The sequence below is a fragment of the Dendrobium catenatum genome, unplaced genomic scaffold, assembly GCF_001605985.2.
Source record: "Dendrobium catenatum unplaced genomic scaffold, ASM160598v2 fragScaff_scaffold_1434, whole genome shotgun sequence".
NCBI classification, from domain to species: domain Eukaryota; kingdom Viridiplantae; phylum Streptophyta; class Magnoliopsida; order Asparagales; family Orchidaceae; genus Dendrobium; species Dendrobium catenatum.
Window position 1 is genome coordinate 493,201 of NW_021319896.1, and position 23,207 is coordinate 516,407.

Here is a 23,207-nt window from a genome sequence, read left to right on the forward strand (position 1 = left end):
TGTTTGAAAGTTGATGCAAGTGAATTACATATAAAAGCAATAAGAAACATTGATGGAAACATAAAGCTTTTTGAACAAATTTATCAATGGTGCAACATAATGTGTTATTGCTTATAGAGAAACAACGTGTGTTCAATGCCCAAAAGATCAAAATGGTGCATGTCATTGACACTAAAATTGTGCAAAACATAGTTCAATAGTTCATGCTATTTTGTTTGATTCATCAGATGTGCTAACAATAAGCCTATTTGGTCTAAGTTGGTCTAAGGTAAGGATGAGAAGAAGATTATAAAGTTGGATATGATAATGATAAAGAAGAGAGCTTTTTTGATTAATGGTGACAATGATAATTTTTAAGATGACTAATTTATTTTTTTTATTTGAATATGAGATTTATAAATAAACTATTATTTATGTTTTGATTATTGGTATCCCATTGAGGATATTTATAGTCATCTTTCTTTATGAAAGACAATATTAAAATCATTTACATTTTCCACCAAAATTACCAAAATTATTACTACAACAAGGATAATTCTATTTGCCAATACGATTCCTTCCATTGCCATGATAGCTTAATTTCAATATCATCGTACTTCTTTAATTTTCATGTATGTTAAAATTAAATAAATATTAGGTTCTACGTATCTAATAATTATGATTTTTAAAGATTATTTACTCTTATGTTATTAAATTATAAATAATTTCTTTATATTTTTTTTAAAATTAAGCTATTTTTAAAAAAGTCTATGATATGCATCATGCACAATGGCTCCATTGGACCACAAAACCCTAATTATTATCTAGTAATTTATGATTATCATATTTTAATGTACTTATTTTATAACACACAAATTTTTATTATATATTATATATCAATCAAATAAGCATTAAATATAATTAATTACTGATTATATATATTCTTATATTTATAAGCCATTATGTAACAAAATAATTAGTAATTATAAATTTTATACATTTAAATATATCATATATTAATTTGATAGTTTATAAATAACTACATGCGTTTGCTAATTCAATATTAGAATATTTAAATTTTTTTAGCATTCTATTGCAGATTATTTGATGACGTTGATTTTCCACTGTCACTCTGTCAGTGAGAATAAAAGAAAAAAGCCAGACAAGACAAAGAACAAAGTTTGTCAGTGCTGATAAAAAATAGCTCTGAAGACAGCATATTTAGCATTGACCCCAAAAAAGAAGAAGTTTTTTTTTTCCTATCATATATATATATATATATATATATGAAAATTTTTGTTAACTGGCACTATACTAAATTTAAATGCACTAAATCTTTAAAAAATTGCACAATAAGATATCTGAAAATTGAATATTGGATGGCTTGGGACCGTTGAAACGTACATGTTAAGTAAATGAGAGAGATTCTCATTCCTGGACCTAAAAGGTGGACACTGCCCACCTTTGCCCGGGTTTTCCCCAGGAAAGACGAATTCCCACTCCAGGCCATCCCGCTCACTATCTGAGTGAGTCCCAATTGGAACATGGAGGCACAGAATACCCTTATATGGTGGCTTTGCAACAGAGCCCCATGTTCAATCCCTTAACCCTTTAGAGACATTTGGTATTAAAGTGTTGGAAGGGGCAGGCAGAATTGAGAAAAAAAAATAATAATAAGAATTTTGCCCCGACTTCTAGCTTTTCATATAAAACAAAAAGAAAATGGAGAATATTTGAATCCAAATTCATTAACTCAGATCACATCAGAGCTTTTCAACAGTTCTGACATCAATTTCATGTAATTTCTGCTAATGTTAAATAAGCAAACGAAGGTTATTACACCAGTCCTCTAACGTGCAATCCTAGTTACCTAAGGAATTTCATGTATCATGCACTTTCTTCCAAGCTAATTAACTAAATTTGCTAATAGAAGAAATTATGAGAATTTCCAACAAAGGATTATAGTAGCTGCATTTCACAGTAGCGTACAAGACTCATGAAAACTTGCAATTTCAACGTGAAAGAAAAGAACTTTATCTAAGAAAATACCATCTTAAAAAAAAAATAAGGTAAGGAAATATATGTTATTAAAAGAAAAAACTATTTTCCATGACATTGAACCTCCCGCTTTCTTCTAAATATATATTAGATGAAACATGTTAGAAGTTTACCTTGAAAAGTGCAAAGTATACCTCCACCAAGCGTTTTGCTATTTTAGGACCATCTCCTCTTTGACTGAGAAGAAGTTGACTCAAGAAGTTCACCTGCAGTTATATATAAACATGGCATTTCAGATTATTTTAATAATAAGGAAAATCCATTATGTGATTCAAAAACCATTTAGGACTACGTTAGACCGGTCCACCATGAACTGGTTCAGAGATATACCAAGCAGAGCAAGGGTTCCGTCTTGTAGGGGGTGGGAGGTTTTGGTGGGGCCCAACAATCAATTAGACATTAATTAAGGTGGGTTTTGGAGGGAAAATTCAGGACTGTTTAGGGTTAGATGATTGTGCTTTACTTTAAGTAGATTTTTCTCTCCAAAGGTTAATGTTATGTGGATTTTTGTTAAAATTAGGAGTTCTCTAATTTTGCTTGAGCTCTAGCAGCCAGCTAAAGATTGGGAGAATAGAATCTTACTCTAAAATTGAAGAATCATTGTATCTTGTTTGTTTTCTTCCGCTTTTCATCAATTATCAAATTTCTCTAGGGTTTTGCCAAGGGATTTATTTGATTTATGTGGAGTTCTTAATGAAATTCCAAATTTCAGCCATTATTTTTTTATTTCTACACTTGTTTCCTATCAGACTATCGAATATGCAAGACTATTAAAACACCGCGACTACCTATTGAATTCCAAATGAGGTATCTAAAGACTAGCAAATAGATGAAATGCAAAATTAAGGCTAGCTTAAATTCAAAAAAATGAGGGCATGGGCATTAAAAAGAGGAGATATACACACCCATATGATCCAAATCATAGTATTTACATGTCTAACGTCCACGTAAAAATTTTGAACTAGAATACCATATATTTGCACGTATTGCAATGAAAATCTATGGGATTTTACAAAAGTAAACCAAGGTTGAGGCTTTGTAAAGAATTTTGATATTTGTGAAAATTTGCCGAACTAAGGTTAGGATGATTTTAATTTTGTAAATAATCAATATGTGGGTGACGCTAAAAAAATTGCTCCAAAAAAATAGTCTAAAGAGATCATGAAAACAATCCTAAACTGAATGTCTTTATCTTGTTCCAACTTCAATTTTCCACTTAAAGAAAAATGCTTCAAGATTGGTGAATTGTACTTCTTAACAAGTCAAAAAGACACAAAAGGCCAAAATTTGTGGCAGAAACATACAGCATAGTACTTTGCACGGAGACCAATATGTGGTCTAAACAAAAATGAATCCACCTCATTAATAACTATTGCCTGCAGAAAGCAAAATAAACATGTCAGACACAAAAAATAGAGCGTATTCAGCGTAGTTAAAAAATGTATTTCAAAACTGAGCAGATCATAAGACTCAATGACGCCATATAAAATAGTAGTTTTTTATGAGACAAATTTCTTCAAGCAGAATTTCAATACTCAACAGTCTCAACTTACCTTCATATTAGGATGCTCGGAAAGGAGACATGATAATTGATACCCAGCATTTGATGCAGCCTTCCTCTCCGGATCTCCCAGCTATGCAAAGGAACGTGGTAAAAAATGTTAATTTCCTTTTTTAGTAGTAAATTAGCACCAACAGTTAATACTCGCAATGAGCGATTCTTTGTATTTAAAATTAGCAACTAAAATCAAGATTTACAAATGATAACAAATATTAGAATAGCAATAAAACACAAGACAAACCATGATTGCAGGGCATGACTTAAAAAAAAATAAAAAATGATTGCAGGGCATGACATTCCTGCCCCCTACATGTCCAATGACTAGAAGAACACTCACTTTATTTACGAGAGAAGAAAGCAATCTTCGCTCCTGTTCAGGCTTGCTTTTCAAGAGGGCATAAACTGTCTAGAAAAATGGAAAAATAGAAAACATAACAAATTAAAAGTTAATCAAAAATATGACAGATAACCACATTTATTTTCATGAAGCCAAAACAAATTCACATTTAAAGTGTGCAAAAATAAGAAAGTAACTTTTACATGCAAACCACCACTTAAATGAGACAAAAAGTTAAGCTATGCCAAAAAAAAAATGAATTGAACATATCCTTGAAATTGCAAATGAAGCAGAATGAAAGAAGCACTTGAAAGTTCAAATTCAAGAGCAACAAATAACCATAAATTGCAATCCATATTTCCGGCATTCTAAGGTATAGGAAAAACCACAGTCTTCATCTTAGATTTTAGTAAAAGGAGTCGAAAGCAAGAGAAAAAGATTCAACAAACTTATTAGACTGTAGACTTTCATAAATTCACTGCAAACGACCAAAAACATATGAGGAAACATGAGGATAAAATTAGTCATAGAACGTTCTTGACGTTAGCTAAATCTATCATGTGACATGCATTGTTACCATAAAATTATATAAAAGCTTTAAGGCCTATTTGAGATGGTTGAAGCTTTTTGTAAAAATTGGTGTAAAGTTGTTCTGAGAAAAGTAAAATTTTTTAATGTTGTTATAAAAAACAGCTTCCTAGCACAAAAAATTCTTAAAAACAACAACAGAGCACTAGTAAAAAATAAAATTGCGGTTGCAGTCTAAAATGCAAAATAGCAAGGTTGTGAAAATCGAACCGGAAGAAGAAAATGTTAACATTTCGATGGTTTGACCGTACTCGAACTGGATGACGTAATAAATACTAATTATATTAAGCAAATTACGTAATAATGAGGCAATCATTTGCACATACATAACAAAAAATTGAATAAAATCATAATATGAAGCATAAAATATACATAATAAATAAATTCAATAATTAAAAAATTAAATAAATTCATTTTATGAGCAACTAATCTCTTTATATATTTTCTTGACATGGTTATTGACATGTTTGAAACTCAAACATTTCTTGGAAAATGTTATTAAAGTTTTTAACATAAAATGAGGAATTATAATTGATCGAAGGGTTACAAAATTGAAAAACTAATTGCAATGTTATGAAGCATTTTCCAAAAAAGAAATGTGGCATGGCCGAGTGGCATCTAGATTGAGATATATTTATAATTAAATTATTATGCAGACAATAAATACACATCAACTAACAAGAAAATCATGAACTAAACTAAACTAATAATTTCTCCAATAAATACATAACAACTCACAAGAAAAACCACAAAATGAATAAAGATTGGCCTTGTAAAAATAAAATCTACGCAGTCAAAGCCGTACAATTTTTATGGTTTACCTATTCTAGCTATTGCTTTAACAAAAAGGATGGAGTTACAAATTTAAAACTAGGTAGAAAGCTGAAATTTTTTTAGTGTTTTGTTGAAAGTAGTATGTAGAGCGAGACTTATGGCTTCGTTTAAAAGTAGTCCAAGTAGTGTTTGGTTGGTAGGACTTACTGCTTCCCTTTAGAAGTAGTCTGTAGGTTTAAGAGATTTAGGGTTCTTCACTTAGAAGCTTCCCTAAAATATGGGTCTTACGGCATCTCTTAGAAATGGCACTAATAGCAAATCTTATGGCCTCTATTAGAGGTAGCCCCAAATATGTGGATTGGTTACGTTATTTTAGAAGTTTCTCTAGCATGCGGGTTATTAAAGTTAAATTTTAAATCTAAAGGCTCGGCTCTCCAATTAAAAAAAATTGTATTTTAAAATAATTAAACTAATTAGGATTTAATTCTTAATTAAATTTAAATTTAAGTTGCTCAATTAATTTCAATTAAAGTTTTAATTTTATTAAAATGTTTAAATAAATTTATTTTAATTTAAGTTAGAATTTACGTTTGAAGTGTATTTTAAAATTATTTAATTATTAATTAAATTAGTTTCTCAATTAACTAGTTATTTAAGAGATCTTAATCTTAAATTAAAATTTTAATTAGCTTTTATTTATTTTATTAAATCATACATTATTCGATTATAATTTTGATTAAAGTTTTAATTTTATTAAAATGTTTAAATGACTTTATTTTAATTTAAGTTAGAATTTACGTTTGAAGTGTATTTTAAAATTATTTAATTATTAATTAAATCATTTGCTCAGTTAAGTTTAATTAATTTTAAAGATTTAATTGATTAACCAAATGGTTTATTGAAAGATTTTAAATTTATTAAAGTTTTTATTATATTTAGATTAATCAGTTGTTCAATTTAATTCAAAATTTGAATTTGAATTTTATTTAAAAATCAGTTGATTAGTTGTTAATTAATTAGAAACTCTAATTTTAATTATTTTAATTAAATTTGAGGTTTCAATTAAATACATTAATGTTTAATCAATAAAAATTTCCAACTTCCAATTCGGTAGTCTCTTGGCGAGATTTTGGTAACCACCCCGTGTCCCCTCCCTGCGAGGGGAGGTTAGAGAGGGCACTCGCCCTTTTGAATCGACTCAACGGAATCAAATTGACAACGAGGACTTCAGGGAAGTGAATTAATCCAAGAGTTGGTCTTCAAGCCTTCTATCCACTCGACCGGATCAGATTGACGACCGAGGGGTGAGGGGTGAGGGCTTCGAAGGACCAATCAACCTAGGGATTCCTCTGATTTGACGATTGTGTGGTACCTCGGGAGATTGAAGGCTAGGTTAGCGGGAGCGGGAGCTTTAGCTTCTTTTTTGTTCGACACAGAGAGATTTGCTTGAATGAGCCCGGTCTGTGCCTCCGAGGGAATTTTGTGTCGTGAGGAGCGAGCGTGGGATCATGGGAACCGACAAGGTGGAGTCGTAGGTAGTGGGAATCGATCTGGTCGTTGGTTTACAGGTAAACAATAAAATAAAAACACTAAATAAAATTATTAAATACCAATCCTCAAGTTTATATCAAATTCAAATATATCAATTCTCATGATCTCACCACAAATACAAGGACATAAGCCCTAATTTTATCAAATCCCAAATCCTTCAAGCTAAGTTTTACTAAATACCTAAATCTTGAGCCTTGTGGGCCTTCTTTACCAAATACAAAGATGTAAGCCCAAGCTTCCCCAAAATCCCTAGGCTGAATTTGTTCAAAATACATAAATTTTTTATCTCGGGTCATCTTCTCAGATACAAAGACATAAAATCATTCTCATACTCCAATCAATTATCAGGCCAAGAAAAACTCCTTCAAGTCCTACCAAATATCCAAACCCAAGAAAAACTCCTTCAAGTCCTACCAAATATCCAAACCCATCCAAAGGCGAAGACATAAGGCTAATTTTATTTGAACCAAAATGGGATGCAACTTCAAAGATTGTCCTACAACACTCTGATCATATTCATTCATATGCTTTATGATGCTCTTCTTTCCAAAGTGAATCCAAGAATCGATCTAGAATTGCCAATAACCATCTTGGTCTTGAATTTAAGACCCAGACACATTATTCCAAGTCATCTTAATATGAATCAATCAAACTTAGTGCATTAAACATCAATGATCATTTAAAAACGCCTTTGAACTAACCACTAACATCCATATTGGTCTCTTTAAACCAATATGATTCAAGTGTACACAATTATGACTAATCAAGAGAAAGTATCCTTAAGCATATCGCCACGATGGTCTGCTCTAATAGAGGCAATCTATGGAGGCTAATAAGACTCCCTGGACTGTATTAAGTCCTTTGGCGTTGGTAGACAATCCACCAAGTTAAGCAAAGAAAAATGCCTGATCAAGGATGAAAATTATTAAATAAATGAAGAGTCTCTACATTCTAAATAATATTTATTCATGCCAAAAATTATCAAACATAACTCAGAATTCTCATACTTATAATGAATAAAAAATAAAGCAAAAAAAAACGCTAACAAATTGTTAGCAAACTTCTAACAAGATGGTAACAAACCTAATGACGTTGACTATATAATCCTATCCAAATTGATGAAACTTAATGACATAAAATAACAAAATATCTATGAAAATTCAAAACTTATGATCATATTACTAATGAGCCCATTAAAACAATGTACAAACCTACAGCATACACTTCAATAAAGAGAGTTTGTGGCCAAAAAAATAAAACTCATTTATTTAAGGACCAGTTTGCAAAAAACAATTAAATCAAAGGTAAATAACATGATATTAAAATGTCATTATTAATTGTAACAACCTTTTTAATCAAAAGTCGACAGGCATTAACATGTTAAAAGATCATTTAATCCCTTGGCATCATTCAACAAATACAATATCAACAGTAATCATAAATATCTCAACACATACCTATCAACGTGAATCATCTAACATGAAGGCCAAATGATAGTACAACTGGATGACGGAGATGATATAACAATAAAACATTGTTATCAACCAAAAAGCCCATGCATTGCCATCACCAACCTAAATCGTCCTTTTCAATAGTAAGAATAGGTAAAAACCTCAACAACGGTTACTACTACATCATGTTTAGGGGTATTAAGGTAATATAAAGTTTGAGGTAAGAATAGAGGGATGGTATGTAAACAGCCTTCATCTTTTTGGAATCAAATGAAGCAACAATTATATATCTGCAACTCGAGAAAAGTCTCCGCATGACAAAAAAAAAAAACAGCAGCAACCAATTCAAGTGAAAAAATACATTTTGGATGGCAGGCAGATAATAATGGGCCAAAGGCCATTACAGCAGATGAAGGCCATTCAAGGCTATTACTGTCCAAATGGAAGTTAGATGTGGTGATACAAGAAAATTTTAGGGTGTGACTAGAACTTAAAATGTTGGGAAGTCCACACAGGATTACATATATCAAAACTATATTGCCAAGAGAACAAAAAATATAGTAAAACACAAAAAAAAGATCCAGTTCAAAAAACTAGCAAAACCCTGTCAATCAGACAATAAATGATCAACAAGCCACACAACAACCATCTTTAGAAATAATTACGTAGTTACCAAGAGTTTTCATGTACAATAAAGAGGAAAAAACAGGTAATAAAAAAGTAAAATAATAATGTTCTAAAGACAGCATAAGCCAAAAGTTTCTAAAGCTTCAAATTTTCAATTTGCCATGTTACGAAAGAAAAGATCTACAGATCAATCGAAAGCATAATTAAAGAACATATGCAACCATTAAAAAGGAGTAAGGCGGATGAACAAAACCATTGACCAACTAATAAGTTAAATTCAACCATATTGCAAAAGATTTTGATCGTAGCATAGAGAAAATTTATTGTTAAATTACCTTCATTGCTTTGTCTTTAAGACTAGGTAGCACATCCTTCACTGCCTCCTCAAGAGAAATGACAAATCGCTCAAATCTACAAAAGTATGGATTGGCAGGGAATAAGCACAAAATTACTAAACACCTTCCAGGAGAAAGTTTATACTTCGAGATTAGGCAGCAAATCCTTCATGCCTACAATAAGTATAAAAAATTCAAAAGCACATAGAAAGGCTAGAGATAACCTAGAAGGATAAGCCTGAAAATTGCAGGGAATAATATGTAAGAAACTAGTTGTGCCATGGTATGCTCATGCTAAATGTCAATAAAAATCCCGACTGCATAAGTCGCATGATTACAAATGTTAATGCAAATAATTTTTCATGTTTGGCAAATTCATGAATCTCATAAATAGCACATTGAGAAAGCTTAATTTAGTAAATTAAAAACTGGTCGACCTAAGTAAATCTCAAAAAGACAACCCATTTAAGCAATGTTTTTCCTCATTTTGATGAGAAACATATAATATTAACCAACATTAAACAAGGTTGCTTCTTAGAACAAGGTGTGGAGAACAAGCCATGCGCTCTACAAAGCATGCATTGTCACTTCAATTATGATTTACAATGTAAGCTCACTTCTTTACAAGATGATTAGCAACCCCACGGCAGCACTTAAAGTGCATACTTATTTGTGCTTTCTAACACTAGTGAGTTTTAAATGAACAAATTTAGAAATCATGGCAAAAGAACCTCTCGTAGAGTTCTTTCGTTGCTTGATGACCTATATGGAACCACCTACTACGAAACATTCACCTCTAGACATCTTTAAAGATTTTGAAAAAGAAATGCTTGATAATGTGCCTCTCAAGATATAGATCCATAATAATCGTGGGCAATTAGCCTCCTAAACCTTAAGTTGTTCAATATATCTTTAACATAAAACAAAATGTTCATCATCCTTGATCTAAACAAACAAAGAATTTTACACACCCTAAAGATTATTGGAATCCAATAGATCAAAAAGAATAGATACCATAAAATCCCAAGGAATCTTTCAGAAGATTATTATTCTAGCCATGATCATGATGAGCGAAACTACATACATCCTAAAAGAGACCATGGGGTTCATTATGATCAATTTCATGAGGAATCCAAATAAATTTTAAAAAGTAGATGCCCATGCTTTTGATGGCAGACATAATACAAAACTTTTTCTTTACTGGATAACTAGAGTATCTTTTAATTGGTTTTCCATACTTGCTAAGAGTAAATTGATTGATGATGCTAAGACATTTTAGCGAGAATTAGAACTCGGGCTACTGCAAAAGCTAAACTAGGAGAAAATATTTGCCAGCCTATTATAATTTAAAATAGTTGAGGAACTAAAAAATCTTAAGTAAAATCTCAAGTAAGATGATCAAAGTGTTAATAAATAATCCAATAAATTTGGCCAATTGAACTTTAGGTGCAATTACAAGAAGATATATGGGTAGCAACGTCTAATTTTTTGAATGGCCCAAACCCTAAAATTAAAACAAAAACATTACATTTTTAAACCAAGGAATATAGATGAAACTAGTCATAAAGCCTTAAAAAAGATTGTTATTTATTTCTTCTTAAAACAATGTCATTGTTTCTTCAAATCTTCACCAATAGGAAAAGTCCATTTAGTCAAATGTTGTATGCTCCCCAATGCAGCAAGCACTTACACATTCCAAATGTCCTAACAAAAAACAATCAATGTACAAGCATACAAACTAGTGAGGTTGTCTACCATACATATTAAGGCGAAGGTCATATAACCTCCCAATGTCCTGAAAAAATCAACTCTTGGGGAAAAATTTTATGAACTTCCGAATCCTAATGATGAAAGTATTGAAGAATTTGTAGATAATAAGTCATTTTCTGATGATTTGAACATAGGCACAGAATAACAAATTCATATCTTACTTCATCTAACAAATATTCTAATAAATGAATAGAACAACACAACAAAAACAACGTCAAGCCTTTATCTATGTGGGGTCGGCTACATGAATCCTTTTTCTTCATTGTGTTCGGTTAAGATTCAAATTCTCATTTATATCTAATAAAGAAATGCCATTTCTAGTATTTTTCTAACTAAGTCTTTCTAGGTCTACCTCTACCTTTCTTAACATAGATAAAATCTAATACATCTACTCTCCTAACCAAGTCATTGGAAGGCCGCCGTTTTATGTGACCAAACCATCTAAGGCAACTCTCTCTAATCTTATTTGTCACTGGAGCTATTCCAACCTTTTCACATATATGCTCATTTCATATCATGACTCTAAGAGTAAAACCACTCATCCGCTTGAGCATCCACATCTCAGCAACACTTAACTTAATATTATGCTTCTCTTTTAATGGCCAACATTTTGCGCCATAAAGCATTGTAGGTCTAGCAATCATCTTATAGAATTTTCCCTTGAGTTTGAGTGGTACTTTTCTATCACACAACAAGCTCGATGCATTCCTCCACTTCATCCATCCAACTTGAATTCTACTAATAATATCCCCATCTATTTCACCATCACTCTGAACAATATACCCAAGATTGAAAACTTAATAAATTTAGTTCTAAATAAAATCTGAATCTTATAGAAATTGATTCTAGATTTTCTCTGTTCACCTCCTCTTCATAGTTTAGTCATTCAACGATATGTAATTGCTACATTCCTTTGAGTGCATCCAATAATTTAGTTTTATTGTGTTAAATATTTGCATTTATAAGTTTTCAAATGAATTTTGCCATATATGATGAATGGCATATGGTTGTCATGCAAGCTCATTACAATGTTTGCAAAGTTTTCAAGAATGGCAATATTTACATTGCCAGTGTTTTATATATGATTTGTGCCCCAATTATTTGCACTAACCTACCAATATGATTTGTACCCCAACTATTTGCACTAACCTACCAAAGCCATAAATCCTAAAAAATTAGTAGCTAGCAAGAATACAATGTGTTTGCACAAGATTTTACTTTAAGCATTAACATTGACCTTCTTCTTAAGTAATTATTGCTGAGTTAAGGCATCTTCCAACCTCTAGTTCTTACTGTTTATAATGGTAGAGTTTATTCAATTCTCAGTGAGCTTTTCTTTCTATCGATGATGCCTACAAATGATTTGACAGAGTGGAGATAACCTTCAAAAGGTCTCATAAATCTTCCAACGAAATTCTTTGTTGGTCATTTGGGCATCAGGAAGATTCCACCATTTATACACTCCAGAGGATAATTCTTTTGGTCAGAGATAAATGAGGCAGCATTGTCAATAAGGTCCAACCATTAAGACAATTCAATTCAGATAGACACAATTTCTTAAGAGACAACATTACGGAATCAAACCAAATTGCAAATGAGTTTATCAAACTTATTTTAATGTTCCTCTAGCCTCTTAACATTTATGAATAAATTTCACTTTATTTATTTCTTTCAATTAGTTTGAATATAATAAGGATAATAATAGTTTCTTTTGGGTATACACAGCATTTTATGTATAACTTTTATTATGGATTGATTATTGAAGTCGTGATTAATTCCCTGAATAATTCTGGCAACCCTTCTTTTGGATACTTAGTTTTCATACCTTGAGGATTCAGCAACTCGTTGACTTAGAGATTTGGCATCAACAACAAATAATTTTGTATGTATTGTTTATTGCTTTCTTCGTATCTTCAATTTATTTTCACAATTCTACAGCATACCCTGCCTTAAAAAGAAAGCCAGCAACTCATAATCCATAGTTAATTGGTTCACATTGGATTGATCGGTCATCAGGCTGCCCAACTTAATTTGTTCGAGTCTACTCATACACAATAGCAAGCTAGACCCTCAAAACAAAACGTTTTTAATAACAATTATGTTGACATTCCTATGAAAGCCTCTTATTTATTGTTGCTCACACTAATTGCGTGTTATAAATGCCATTTACAATGTGAAGCAAATTTTGCATACAATCAAATGTCGGTGGTAAGCTACTATATATATTGTTTAGTTCAAGTACAATCAAAATTGCTAATTTAGTTTCTCTTGAGAGGTCAAAGCCAATAATGAGCTTTATTCAAAAGAGCCGAAATTCTCTAACCCACCTCTAAGGAAAACCACTAAAAAATCAAATTGATGAGATTTTCCAAAATGAATTATCCATAATAGATGCAATTGAAGAATTAGTGCTTTAGTGTTTGTTGAGGCTTAACTTTCCACATTAGAGATTACACTAACTTCCAACATTAGAGGTTACTAAAATAATTAAAGATGCCATGTTTGAAACATTTGTTAATCATAAAAACATATGGATAGCCTTAGCTCCAAATAGCATTCCTAATCTTACTACTCAATTTTCACAATTTATCTAGTGAATTCCATTGTCTATCTTGAATGTCAGCATTTCGTGAGCCAATTAAGTTAGTTGCAACTATTCCTAAGTTTTTTTTAATCCTAAACCAAATGGACATATATAATTTATTGATTATTATAAAATCTTGCCTAATTTTCGATGAAATGTGTATATTTTCTCTTGAGGTACCATCTTCCCTCCTAGACATGCTGAAATGTGTTATTATAGGTGAAAACATATATTATATTTTATACTTCTTATTATTTCCGTTTATAAAAAGACAAAAAGATAAGACAGCTCAAATATCTTAAGGAATTTATTTTTGACCAAAGAAAAAGATGAAACCAACAACACTATAAAGTAGACCGCATCTTCAATATGATTCGCATACTTCTGCTAGCTAATGTGATAATTAGACACTAGTAATAATTTTAATTACTTTTTAATCAAAGACTCTGGCAAGAATTTATATATTAGGGATTTCTTTAATAAGAATAATGATTATCAATTAATATTTAAGAGAAAATGCAAGAAATGGTCCCTTGACTCTTTCAAAATGGTCCCCAACTATATTAAAGGATCATTTTGATCCCTCAAGTCTTTAAAAAGAACCAAAATAATCTTATGATGGGATTATTTTGGTTCTTTTTAAAAGAGTCGAGGAATCAATATAATACTTTAATATAATTGGGAACTATTTTATATTTCATAAAAAGTCAATGGACAATTTTAGTCTTTTTCCCTAATATTTAATCTTCTTCTCTAATAAGTCCTTATACATCAATAAATAAGGAGCTCCAATTTATGAAGCATTAAATTGAATTTCAAAGTTAAATCAGTTCGCCTGAGACAATTATCTTATATACATGTGCGACTGAAGTATAACACACTAGAAAGTATTGTTATACAACAAATTTTAAACAATATAAAGATAAAAGAATGAATACCTCTATAAAACACTACGTGAATAAACAATCAATTGACTAAAAACATCATATGTAGATATTCAAGATAATAAACCAACAAAATATAATAGTAATTCAAAATTTGAAATAAGTAAAAGCACGATCAAACCTTTGCTTCAAGCACTCCTCCCAATACCAAAAAAGTAGAAGAGAGTAACCATCTTTATTTTCCGGTAGATTCTGCAAGGGTCGTTGTATGAGACACTTCAACTTACGGTTCGGCAATAACCTGAAAAAAAAATTAAGCTTTGTCTAAAAACCAAGATGTCATTCATATTATAGTGCTTTTTTTTTCAGAGTACGAGTGGGGGAGGGTGCAGAGGACTATAATGTCGTTTGGGAATATGAGTTTACACGGGTATGTTCCACCATCCATATGTGTGTATATAAGTACCTTATATTCATTAAAAGTGCTAAGATAAAATCACATCAATGCCTGAAAGTATTTAAATTAATCATAAGTAACACTAACTTAGCAAGGATAGCATCCAGAGAAGTAGGGGAGGTTATAGGAAGGCTAGATAGGTTAGTGGCATCTAGATAAATCATAAGGTGGTCGATTACGACAGTGCAAGTGGTGCTGCTAATGTGAGTATTAGATTTTCCGTTGAGGTGGTTGGATCAAATAAAATGTACCAAATGCCACCTTCTTTCTCTAAAATTTTCTCTAGAAAGAAGGATTTTTAACTATTGGGAGACTGGTCGTGTACCCAAAAAAATGTGTAGGTCCTTTTTTTTTTTCTTTTTTGCTTTGGTTGCATAAATACAGAACGTGAAATTAGCTCTAGTCCATATTCATCTAGGGTGAGAGCATGTAGAGTTTTCAAGTCAATGGAAGAGGATAAGGAAGTACTATAAAAGTTTGGAATCTTATGTCTTTGATATTAGGAGTGAAAATCTTAATATGCTAAATAGTATCGGAACAAAGATTGGTTCTCTTACATTATATTTTATTAATTCCAGGATCATTCTTTATGAAATTCAATTCTTCTTAGATTATTGAATCTTTGGTCATCAAAGCTTGTATGAAATTCCATAAAGTGAGTATGATGGTCAAAAGTTGGAGGAAAATATACGAGCTACAAGAGATAATGTGTTGGCCTTGGGATTGCATTTCAATGATTACTATTTTATTATTGAAATGTTGAAGCTCCAAAGCTCACCAGTCACCACTGTAAATTTAATTAACTTGCAAGACTAAACACACTATTTAGAAAGACAGTCTTTTATAAGCTTCACTTAATGCATAAGTTACTAACCTTAATGGTACTCCAAAGTATTTGGACATCAAAATTTATTCAACTGCTAAGGATTATCAAGCAATCCTTTAGAAGAAGATAAATATAACCTCCATTAAATTTCAAAGTAGACAAATAAGGTCATGTTTCCATCCATAAGAGAAGCTCATGAGAAAAAACATAATGGTCATCTTCAGAATTATGGGATGTTATTATTACCATATAATAAGTCAAAAGAGTCTTACATGAAGAAATAATGATTTCTTATGCTCTGTCTTATAAGAGGTTTCTTGGGATTTTTTTTTTTTTACATGATTATTGGTAACTGGAATGTTAGGTGTTTAGATTCTAAGATTAAAAAGAGGATGGGTAGAGAAAAAATAGATATTCTTGGTCTCCAAGAAACCAACCTTGCAATCCTAATGCTTCCATTTTGAGATGTATTGGTGGAGTAAAGATTCAAAACTTAAAATTGCTAAATTCTAGCAATCAAGAGGGATTCTAATTAGGTCAAACTCGTTGACTTCTCGAATGATGTATTTTATATTTTTACTCCTTTCTTGATGGGCAATACTCCTTTGAACATTTTTCTCACCGCAATTTATGAACAATATGGAGATAAAAGGAATATTTTGTTTTAGTAGGAACTTCATTCAATAGGTTCTTGGTGGCCCTATCATTGGATGTTACTGGAACTTTAAAGATGCTATCTCTATGGAAGAAAAATCCTTGAATAGGTCTAAAGCACCATCTGACTTTTTTCATAAACCTATATGTTATTTTATACTTCTTGATCTCCCTTTGTTGGTAGAAAGTGTACTTGGTATAATTTGAGAGAGGAAAAGGCTTTTGCTAAATTGGACTAATCTCTCATTTCATCATTCTAGGTAGACCATTTTCTTAAATTTACTCGTTAAGCTATAAGCAAAGTTTTCTCATATCATTGCCCAGTGATTTTTAATACCGATATGGCTCCCAAATTAAGATCCTAGGTATTCTAATTTGAAAGTTTTTGGTTCAATATAAAAGACTTCTAGGATTTAAACAATTTGGTGGAATGGTTTTCTAGAGGAGGAAGATGCGCTCAAGAAAATAATAAGGAAATAGAGGCTTTTGAGGAGGATCAAGATAAGGATGCTTATGATAATATTTAGTTGTGGCTTAACATTAAGTAGAAGGTAGAGGGATCGCATTGCATCAAATATCTAAGGTTAACTGATTTTTGGGAGCAGCCAATAACACAAGCATATTTTCACATAGTGGAAAATGAGAGAAGAGAAATCAAGTTTATTCATCATATTAAAAAATCTGAGGATATCATCCAATTTTTCATTGCTTCAGATTTTTATAATGCCGCTTTTTGCATATGAAATCATTATAATTACTCTATAAACTTTTTCAAACTATATCTCAAAAAATGTTGAATAATTTAGACTCAAAATTCAAGATTTTGGAATTAAGAACAAGGTATTCTCTTTGAGATATAGAAGAAATATGAGCCTTGATGGTTCTTCTATCATTTTTTTAAGATAATGTGGGAAAGAATCAAGGCTTATTTGTTGCTCATTTTTAAAGATCTTGATATTAATTCAATGCCTCTTGAAAGATTGTGCTCATTCAATGCCTCTTGAAAGATTGTGCTCAACAACCATTTGTCTCATTACTAAACACAATAACTGTAAATAACTTAATAATTTTAAACCTATCAACCCGCCCAACATCAAATACAAGATATTCACAAAGGTGCTTGCCAATAAGATTTCCCTGTTCATTTCTAAATTATTGGATTGCTCTCAAATCTCATGGTGCATTAAATCAAGGTAGATGTATTGTTAATTGCATTATAACATCACACAATAATATTCATTCATGTCTTGAGGAAATATGAGAAAGTTATTTAAGGTTGAAAAATCCTATGACTCATGCCATTGGAATTTCATTCTCCTCATCCTTGCTCCCCAAAAAATCATTCCCTAGACTTAAAATACCTTGAACCATGCCAATGTTGTGAGTCTAGTCAACCGGGAATTCAGCATATAACTCAAATGATATAAAGAGGATGCAACAAGGTGGCCCTCTCTCCATTTTTCTATTCAATATCATAGTTGATGTTTTGCATAAAATAATCTAATATGCAATTAATCATAGAAGGATAGAGGGATGCAAATACAACTAGAATCGATTCTCCATTTACTAACATTTAATTTTATGTGATACTCTAATTATGTGGTCATAAACTCCAATAAACAATCTATCTTAAAGTGGATCTATCTATTTTTGGAGACATTTCTAGGCTTAGCATGAATTTCTAAAATTCCTCCAAGACTTACTTAGAGAAGGTTACTACCACCTTTTATCTTAAAGTAACTCTGTGGGATATTTTTTTCATTGCAGTGATTTGGTCTATTAGAGGGAAGAGAAACACGACTTTCTTTAAAAGTAGGAAGAATGATGACAAAGTCATTTAGTATAATATCACTACTTTGGCCTACTTTTTGATATCTTCATCTAGAAGCTAAGGATTAAAATATTAAAAGTTACTACTAAATTGAGCTTGCTTGAGGAGTTTTATCTTCTTTATCAGCGTAGCCTCTATTTGGCTTTGTCCTGCTCATTCCTTTTCATTCTTTCTTTTGGGAATTACATTATTTTTTTGAATTTGCAACTCTTTAATGAGAAGGGTCATGCACCTAGCTTTTTAATAAAATAAACTAAAAAGAAATAACCAAAAGCAAGTAAGAAAAAAAAAGGAGAAGCGGATGAGTATAATTCAACTAATTAAGAAAAATAATAAAAATTAAAAGTATGCAGTTATCTATAACTTTAATGCACTATCAAGATGCCAAAAAGGGAACATATTATATAATTACCTTAACCCCAAACCAAACAAACAATGAAATTGAAATACAACCTATTTAACAAACACCTCATTTTATGCACCTTACGCATAAATAGTTTATCCAATCCTAACATCCATATATGATAACTACAAAAATCAACCAGACAAATTAAAACATTCATGCACTCTTCTTTTGGGGGAATCAAATTCAGCTTTTATTCTAAAACGGTAAAACCCCTCCATTACAAGCAAGTGGTCTACTCCCTTAGAAACCTCCTTAAAAATCACTCATCTAAATGATACAATAACATCTAGGGAATTAACTCTTCAACATCCCAAAAGAAACATGATCAAAAAGGCAAAAAGAAGGATGTGTGCTCAAACTTTCTTGCTATTCCAAAATGTTAAAAATATTATGGCCAATATCTCGACACTTTGGACTGTTGCATTGCCATATATATTTCAATTATTTGGTTTTGCTATTGTTCGTGTTGTATTTTGACACAGCATAGTTCATGTTCGATGTGACATTCGTTACACAAAATCAAAGAAATATTGCACAATATTTGTTATACCTTGGATGTTCCCTATTTATAGATCAAGAGATCAAATGGCTATCATAAGATATTGGTTCAAACTAGTATGGTTTTGAGTTCAGACATTTGTTGCACATGTTTAAATAAGCATTCCACAAGATTAGTCATACCTTGGAACATTCCCTAGTTATAGACCAAGAGATCGAATGGCTATCATAAGATATAGGATTAAAATAGCAAGATTTTGAAATCAGACATTTGATTATCTTGGGAATTACACCTCACGACATTGGAACATGGGCCTACCTTGGTTTATGTGTAAGTGTTCATATGGCATTCTAGGAAATTAGGTCATTTCTTGATTTCTGGGTCGATCCTTTAGGATGCATGCATATAAAAGGAAATCTCTCAACTAGGATCTAGCATCTTGGATCCTCAATTAGTGTACCATGAGACTAGGGTCTCTTAAAATATTGGCTACATCGACATAACAACTTCATAATGATTTCTTGTTACATTAGAATCTTTATGAGGTAGCCATATGGTAAGATTAATTTGAAGATCTTCATTGATTTTTGGGGTGGGTTGATGAGTATTACTATTCTTGTAAATCGTTCTGTGCCTAGTTTGATAGTAAATTTGATCCTCTCTCATAACAAGAAGCTAGGTCAAGACCAAATAACGTGAATCTTTGTCTATCTCCATGTCATTTGATCTCTTTCGTATTTGATGTTGATGCATCTTACTTCACTCCTAGGAAGGTTTTGTCATAATTGAGAAAGATGTCATGCTTCGACAACTTATGTCCATATGAACATTACTAATACAAACTAACACTTGGTCGATAAAAACCTAAGCTTGCTAAGGTGACCTAAAAACGTCCAAAAATATATTTGCACTATCTGATTTACAAAAATAATATCTCCTTTCAAAACATATATACTTCAAATAAAGTTATATGAAAGGAAATACTTAAGAGTCAAGCCACAACAAAAGAATCAAAGCAACACCAATGTTAGAGGTTAATTGAAATGAACAACACCTTTATGAATGATGATTGATCCAACATTTTCAAAGTCTTCAACAACCAAAATGCTTTATTTTTATTCATGATTAAAAGTTTTCAATGTCTTCAACAATATAGAATATTTTATTCCCATTCATAATGTGAAGACGAACTAGAAAATTCAACCCATAAAAATAAAGCATTAATTTGCAAGACCAAATATATTAGATTAGTCATTTATTCAAATAATTCTTGAACTAACGTTGTTCAATAAATAAATAAATTTCAAACTTATTAGATAGAGAGTAAATCCATAAACCTGTAAAATCACCCAGAAGAGGTAAAATGCCACATATTCAAACAAACAAAAAATTTAAGATAAATCAGGTCAATAACTACAGAAAAAAATTATAAAAAACAAAAAAAAAACTAGAAAAATAGGCTGTAATTTAACCATCATAAAGGATGGTGCCATTTCACCTATCAAAATGGGTTGACAGAGAAAGGGAATATGTGCTTGGTAAAACTGGTGATTTATTAAGAATGTTTTGTTTCATAATAAAACAGTCCCCCTACTACAGGCGCAATACATCCAATAGGAAAGCTGGGTTCTGTGACAACATAGGGAAAGCACATGGACTTTCTTATAGTTCAATATTCACAGGAAAGCAATATTAATGACAATTTCAAAACGAACAATGATTTGGACAAATATGAAAAAATTAATGAGCATATACTGATTAAATTGAATGCTGAATATGCTAGCTAAGAATAGAATAATAGGATATGATGCGTCAAGTGTGAAATATAGCATGATGTTAAAACGAGTAATGCACTAACCTTAACAGGAACAACTCTTTTAATGCTTCATAGCCACTAAATGCATAGCGTTTCCCTACCTTTGATGTTACCATTGCTGCATGATGTGAAGCAAACCCATTATAACTATGTCTGAGAACAGGAAATGATGCACATAAACCATAGCAATATATCAACCATATCATCAAAATCATTAGCCTATCATCATCATCATCATCATCATCATCAAGCTTTTACAAACTATTGTATATTTCATATTCAACATTTAAATAAATAAAAAACCAAGTATAGAAGCATGGTTAGAATATCTAAAAATAACTATCAAGACAAGCCTACATATTTCATAGTAGAAATCCTAGTGCTACAATCTTAATACATCCCATCATCATAATAATAATCCTTTTCATATCATATAAATTAGATCTTCAAAATGTTCAGAAGTGCATCCAGGTTGCCAAGCTGAAATGCAGGCAAAAGCTAATAACCAGATGCATTTCCAACCCAATGTACTTAACTTTTGTGGTCAAGAACCAATCAAAATTTGTGGAAGAAGGATGTACTTTCTATGAAATTTTCACTTTCATAAAGGTTAATTGCATCTGCATAAATAAACCACTCTTACTCCTACTTAGTCAATTTCTAAAAACATAAATAATTCGGCATAATTTAACCACTTCCATCCATAATTACATCATTAATATGGCAAACTTTAAAATGTTCAAATTCTGATAACTACAACATGTTCCCCATAGAAACATACATGTATGGAAAAGATATTAAATAAGTTTACTCAAATATGCACAATACATGCGGACTGGTATAAGTACAGCCGCATTCATTAATTACATCCAACAGTCAACAATAAAGGTATCAAATTTTCATTATCTACTGAAAAGCGCATCGAAACAAAAATATAGGACCGAGTTGAAATAAGAATGACGTATACTCAAAAGAAGTCGGATCACAATATTAATGGAACCGAAAGAATCAGAAACAAAAAATCTTTTTACAGATGCCTTCCACTTCATGAATGGAAAAAAGACCAGTATGAAGCACCCGATGGAAGGAATTAGTTTATGCTCCTTGACAAAACACAAGCAACCATAGTGATTTGAAAGACGCAACAATTATGAATAACTAAAATTGGCATAACCAAACCTTCACACTAAAGACCATAAACTTCGAGAACCATGAGCATCAAATTTCTCCATCATACAAATCATTAAGAGCGACATGATTCAGAAAAGATAAATTCCCTACTTTAAAATTGAACCGTTGGGCCATTGAGTGACTTGTAAAGGTCCGACTAGATTAACAGCTCATCGTAATGTTAGGTTTTAAAAAACCAAAATGGTTCAATCCTTTAATGAAGCAACTTCAATTTAGAATGCTTCCATAGGCACACACAATACTTCCTCAGCAAGCAAAGAACAAAAACTTCTGAATTAATAAAGGAGAAGGAGAAGAACTCTCTACGGGCTTACACAAAAGAGCGTCGAGGGCTCTCATATTCGCCAGGGGATTGTCCTCCACCAAGCAAGTAAAAGCCGATATCCTATCCACCGAAGTGCCCGACCTAGCCGTGGTATCCAGCAGCCTGAGATCCCCGCTCTTCTTTTTTTTAACCTCATACTCCATTGTATACTGTTTCAACAAACTCTCTGCTGTCTCTCTCTTCTTTGCAACCAGGCCGTTCAGTTCTTCAAGCCTCATCAAAGGCAATTTCTTCGCCTCTACTCCCAATAGCTTCCTTTCAAGTTCCTCAGCATCAACATACCAATGGCCGGAGAGCGATATAGATTTCCTTGGTTTTGGGGCCGCTAACATTAATTCAACTGGCGCCATGGGATAGAGAAGATAAGCAGAGCGGATAGGGAGGAAAAATGCACAACTTCGGAATAGTTAGGGGCTGTTTGGTAGCAGGATTTAGGCCAGATTTGAGGACGATTTGAGCGAAATCCAGCCAAACGGCCTAGAATGCAAAACCAAATATCACGGTAAATGAAAGGCGCAGTAGACCGAAAATTCCGCCGCGGTAAATCCCGGATTTCCCATAACCTCTCCTTCAGCGGATTTACGAGATTTGGCCGAAGAAGCGCGCGAAACGTAGAAGGTTCCCAACACAGTAAGCGACCTCCCGTCGGAGCAAGTTGAACAGCGACGAATAAGAGGAAGAGCAGGAAAAAGCAAAACCTAGA

The 23,207-nt window shown here is 31.8% G+C and overlaps 1 protein-coding gene across 2 annotated transcripts in view; it reads right to left on the reverse strand.

Moving 5' to 3' along the window:
* Window positions 1–23,207, reverse strand: part of LOC110097770 (CCAAT/enhancer-binding protein zeta) — a 42,047-nt gene extending 18,840 nt beyond the window's left edge. The window contains exons 1-8 of one of the 2 annotated variants that reach the window (XM_020824325.2): window positions 22,494–23,207; window positions 21,031–21,106; window positions 14,681–14,800; window positions 9,262–9,337; window positions 3,936–4,004; window positions 3,591–3,671; window positions 3,342–3,413; window positions 2,151–2,243 (exon numbers count right to left, since the gene is read on the reverse strand). In XM_020824325.2, coding sequence (XP_020679984.1) covers window positions 2,151–2,243; window positions 3,342–3,413; window positions 3,591–3,671; window positions 3,936–4,004; window positions 9,262–9,337; window positions 14,681–14,800; window positions 21,031–21,106; window positions 22,494–22,854 — 948 coding nt within the window. In that variant the 5' untranslated portion in view covers window positions 22,855–23,207. The remainder of the gene's footprint in view (window positions 1–2,150; window positions 2,244–3,341; window positions 3,414–3,590; window positions 3,672–3,935; window positions 4,005–9,261; window positions 9,338–14,680; window positions 14,801–21,030; window positions 21,107–22,493) is intronic. The other variant, XM_028700036.1, reaches the window with a different exon arrangement.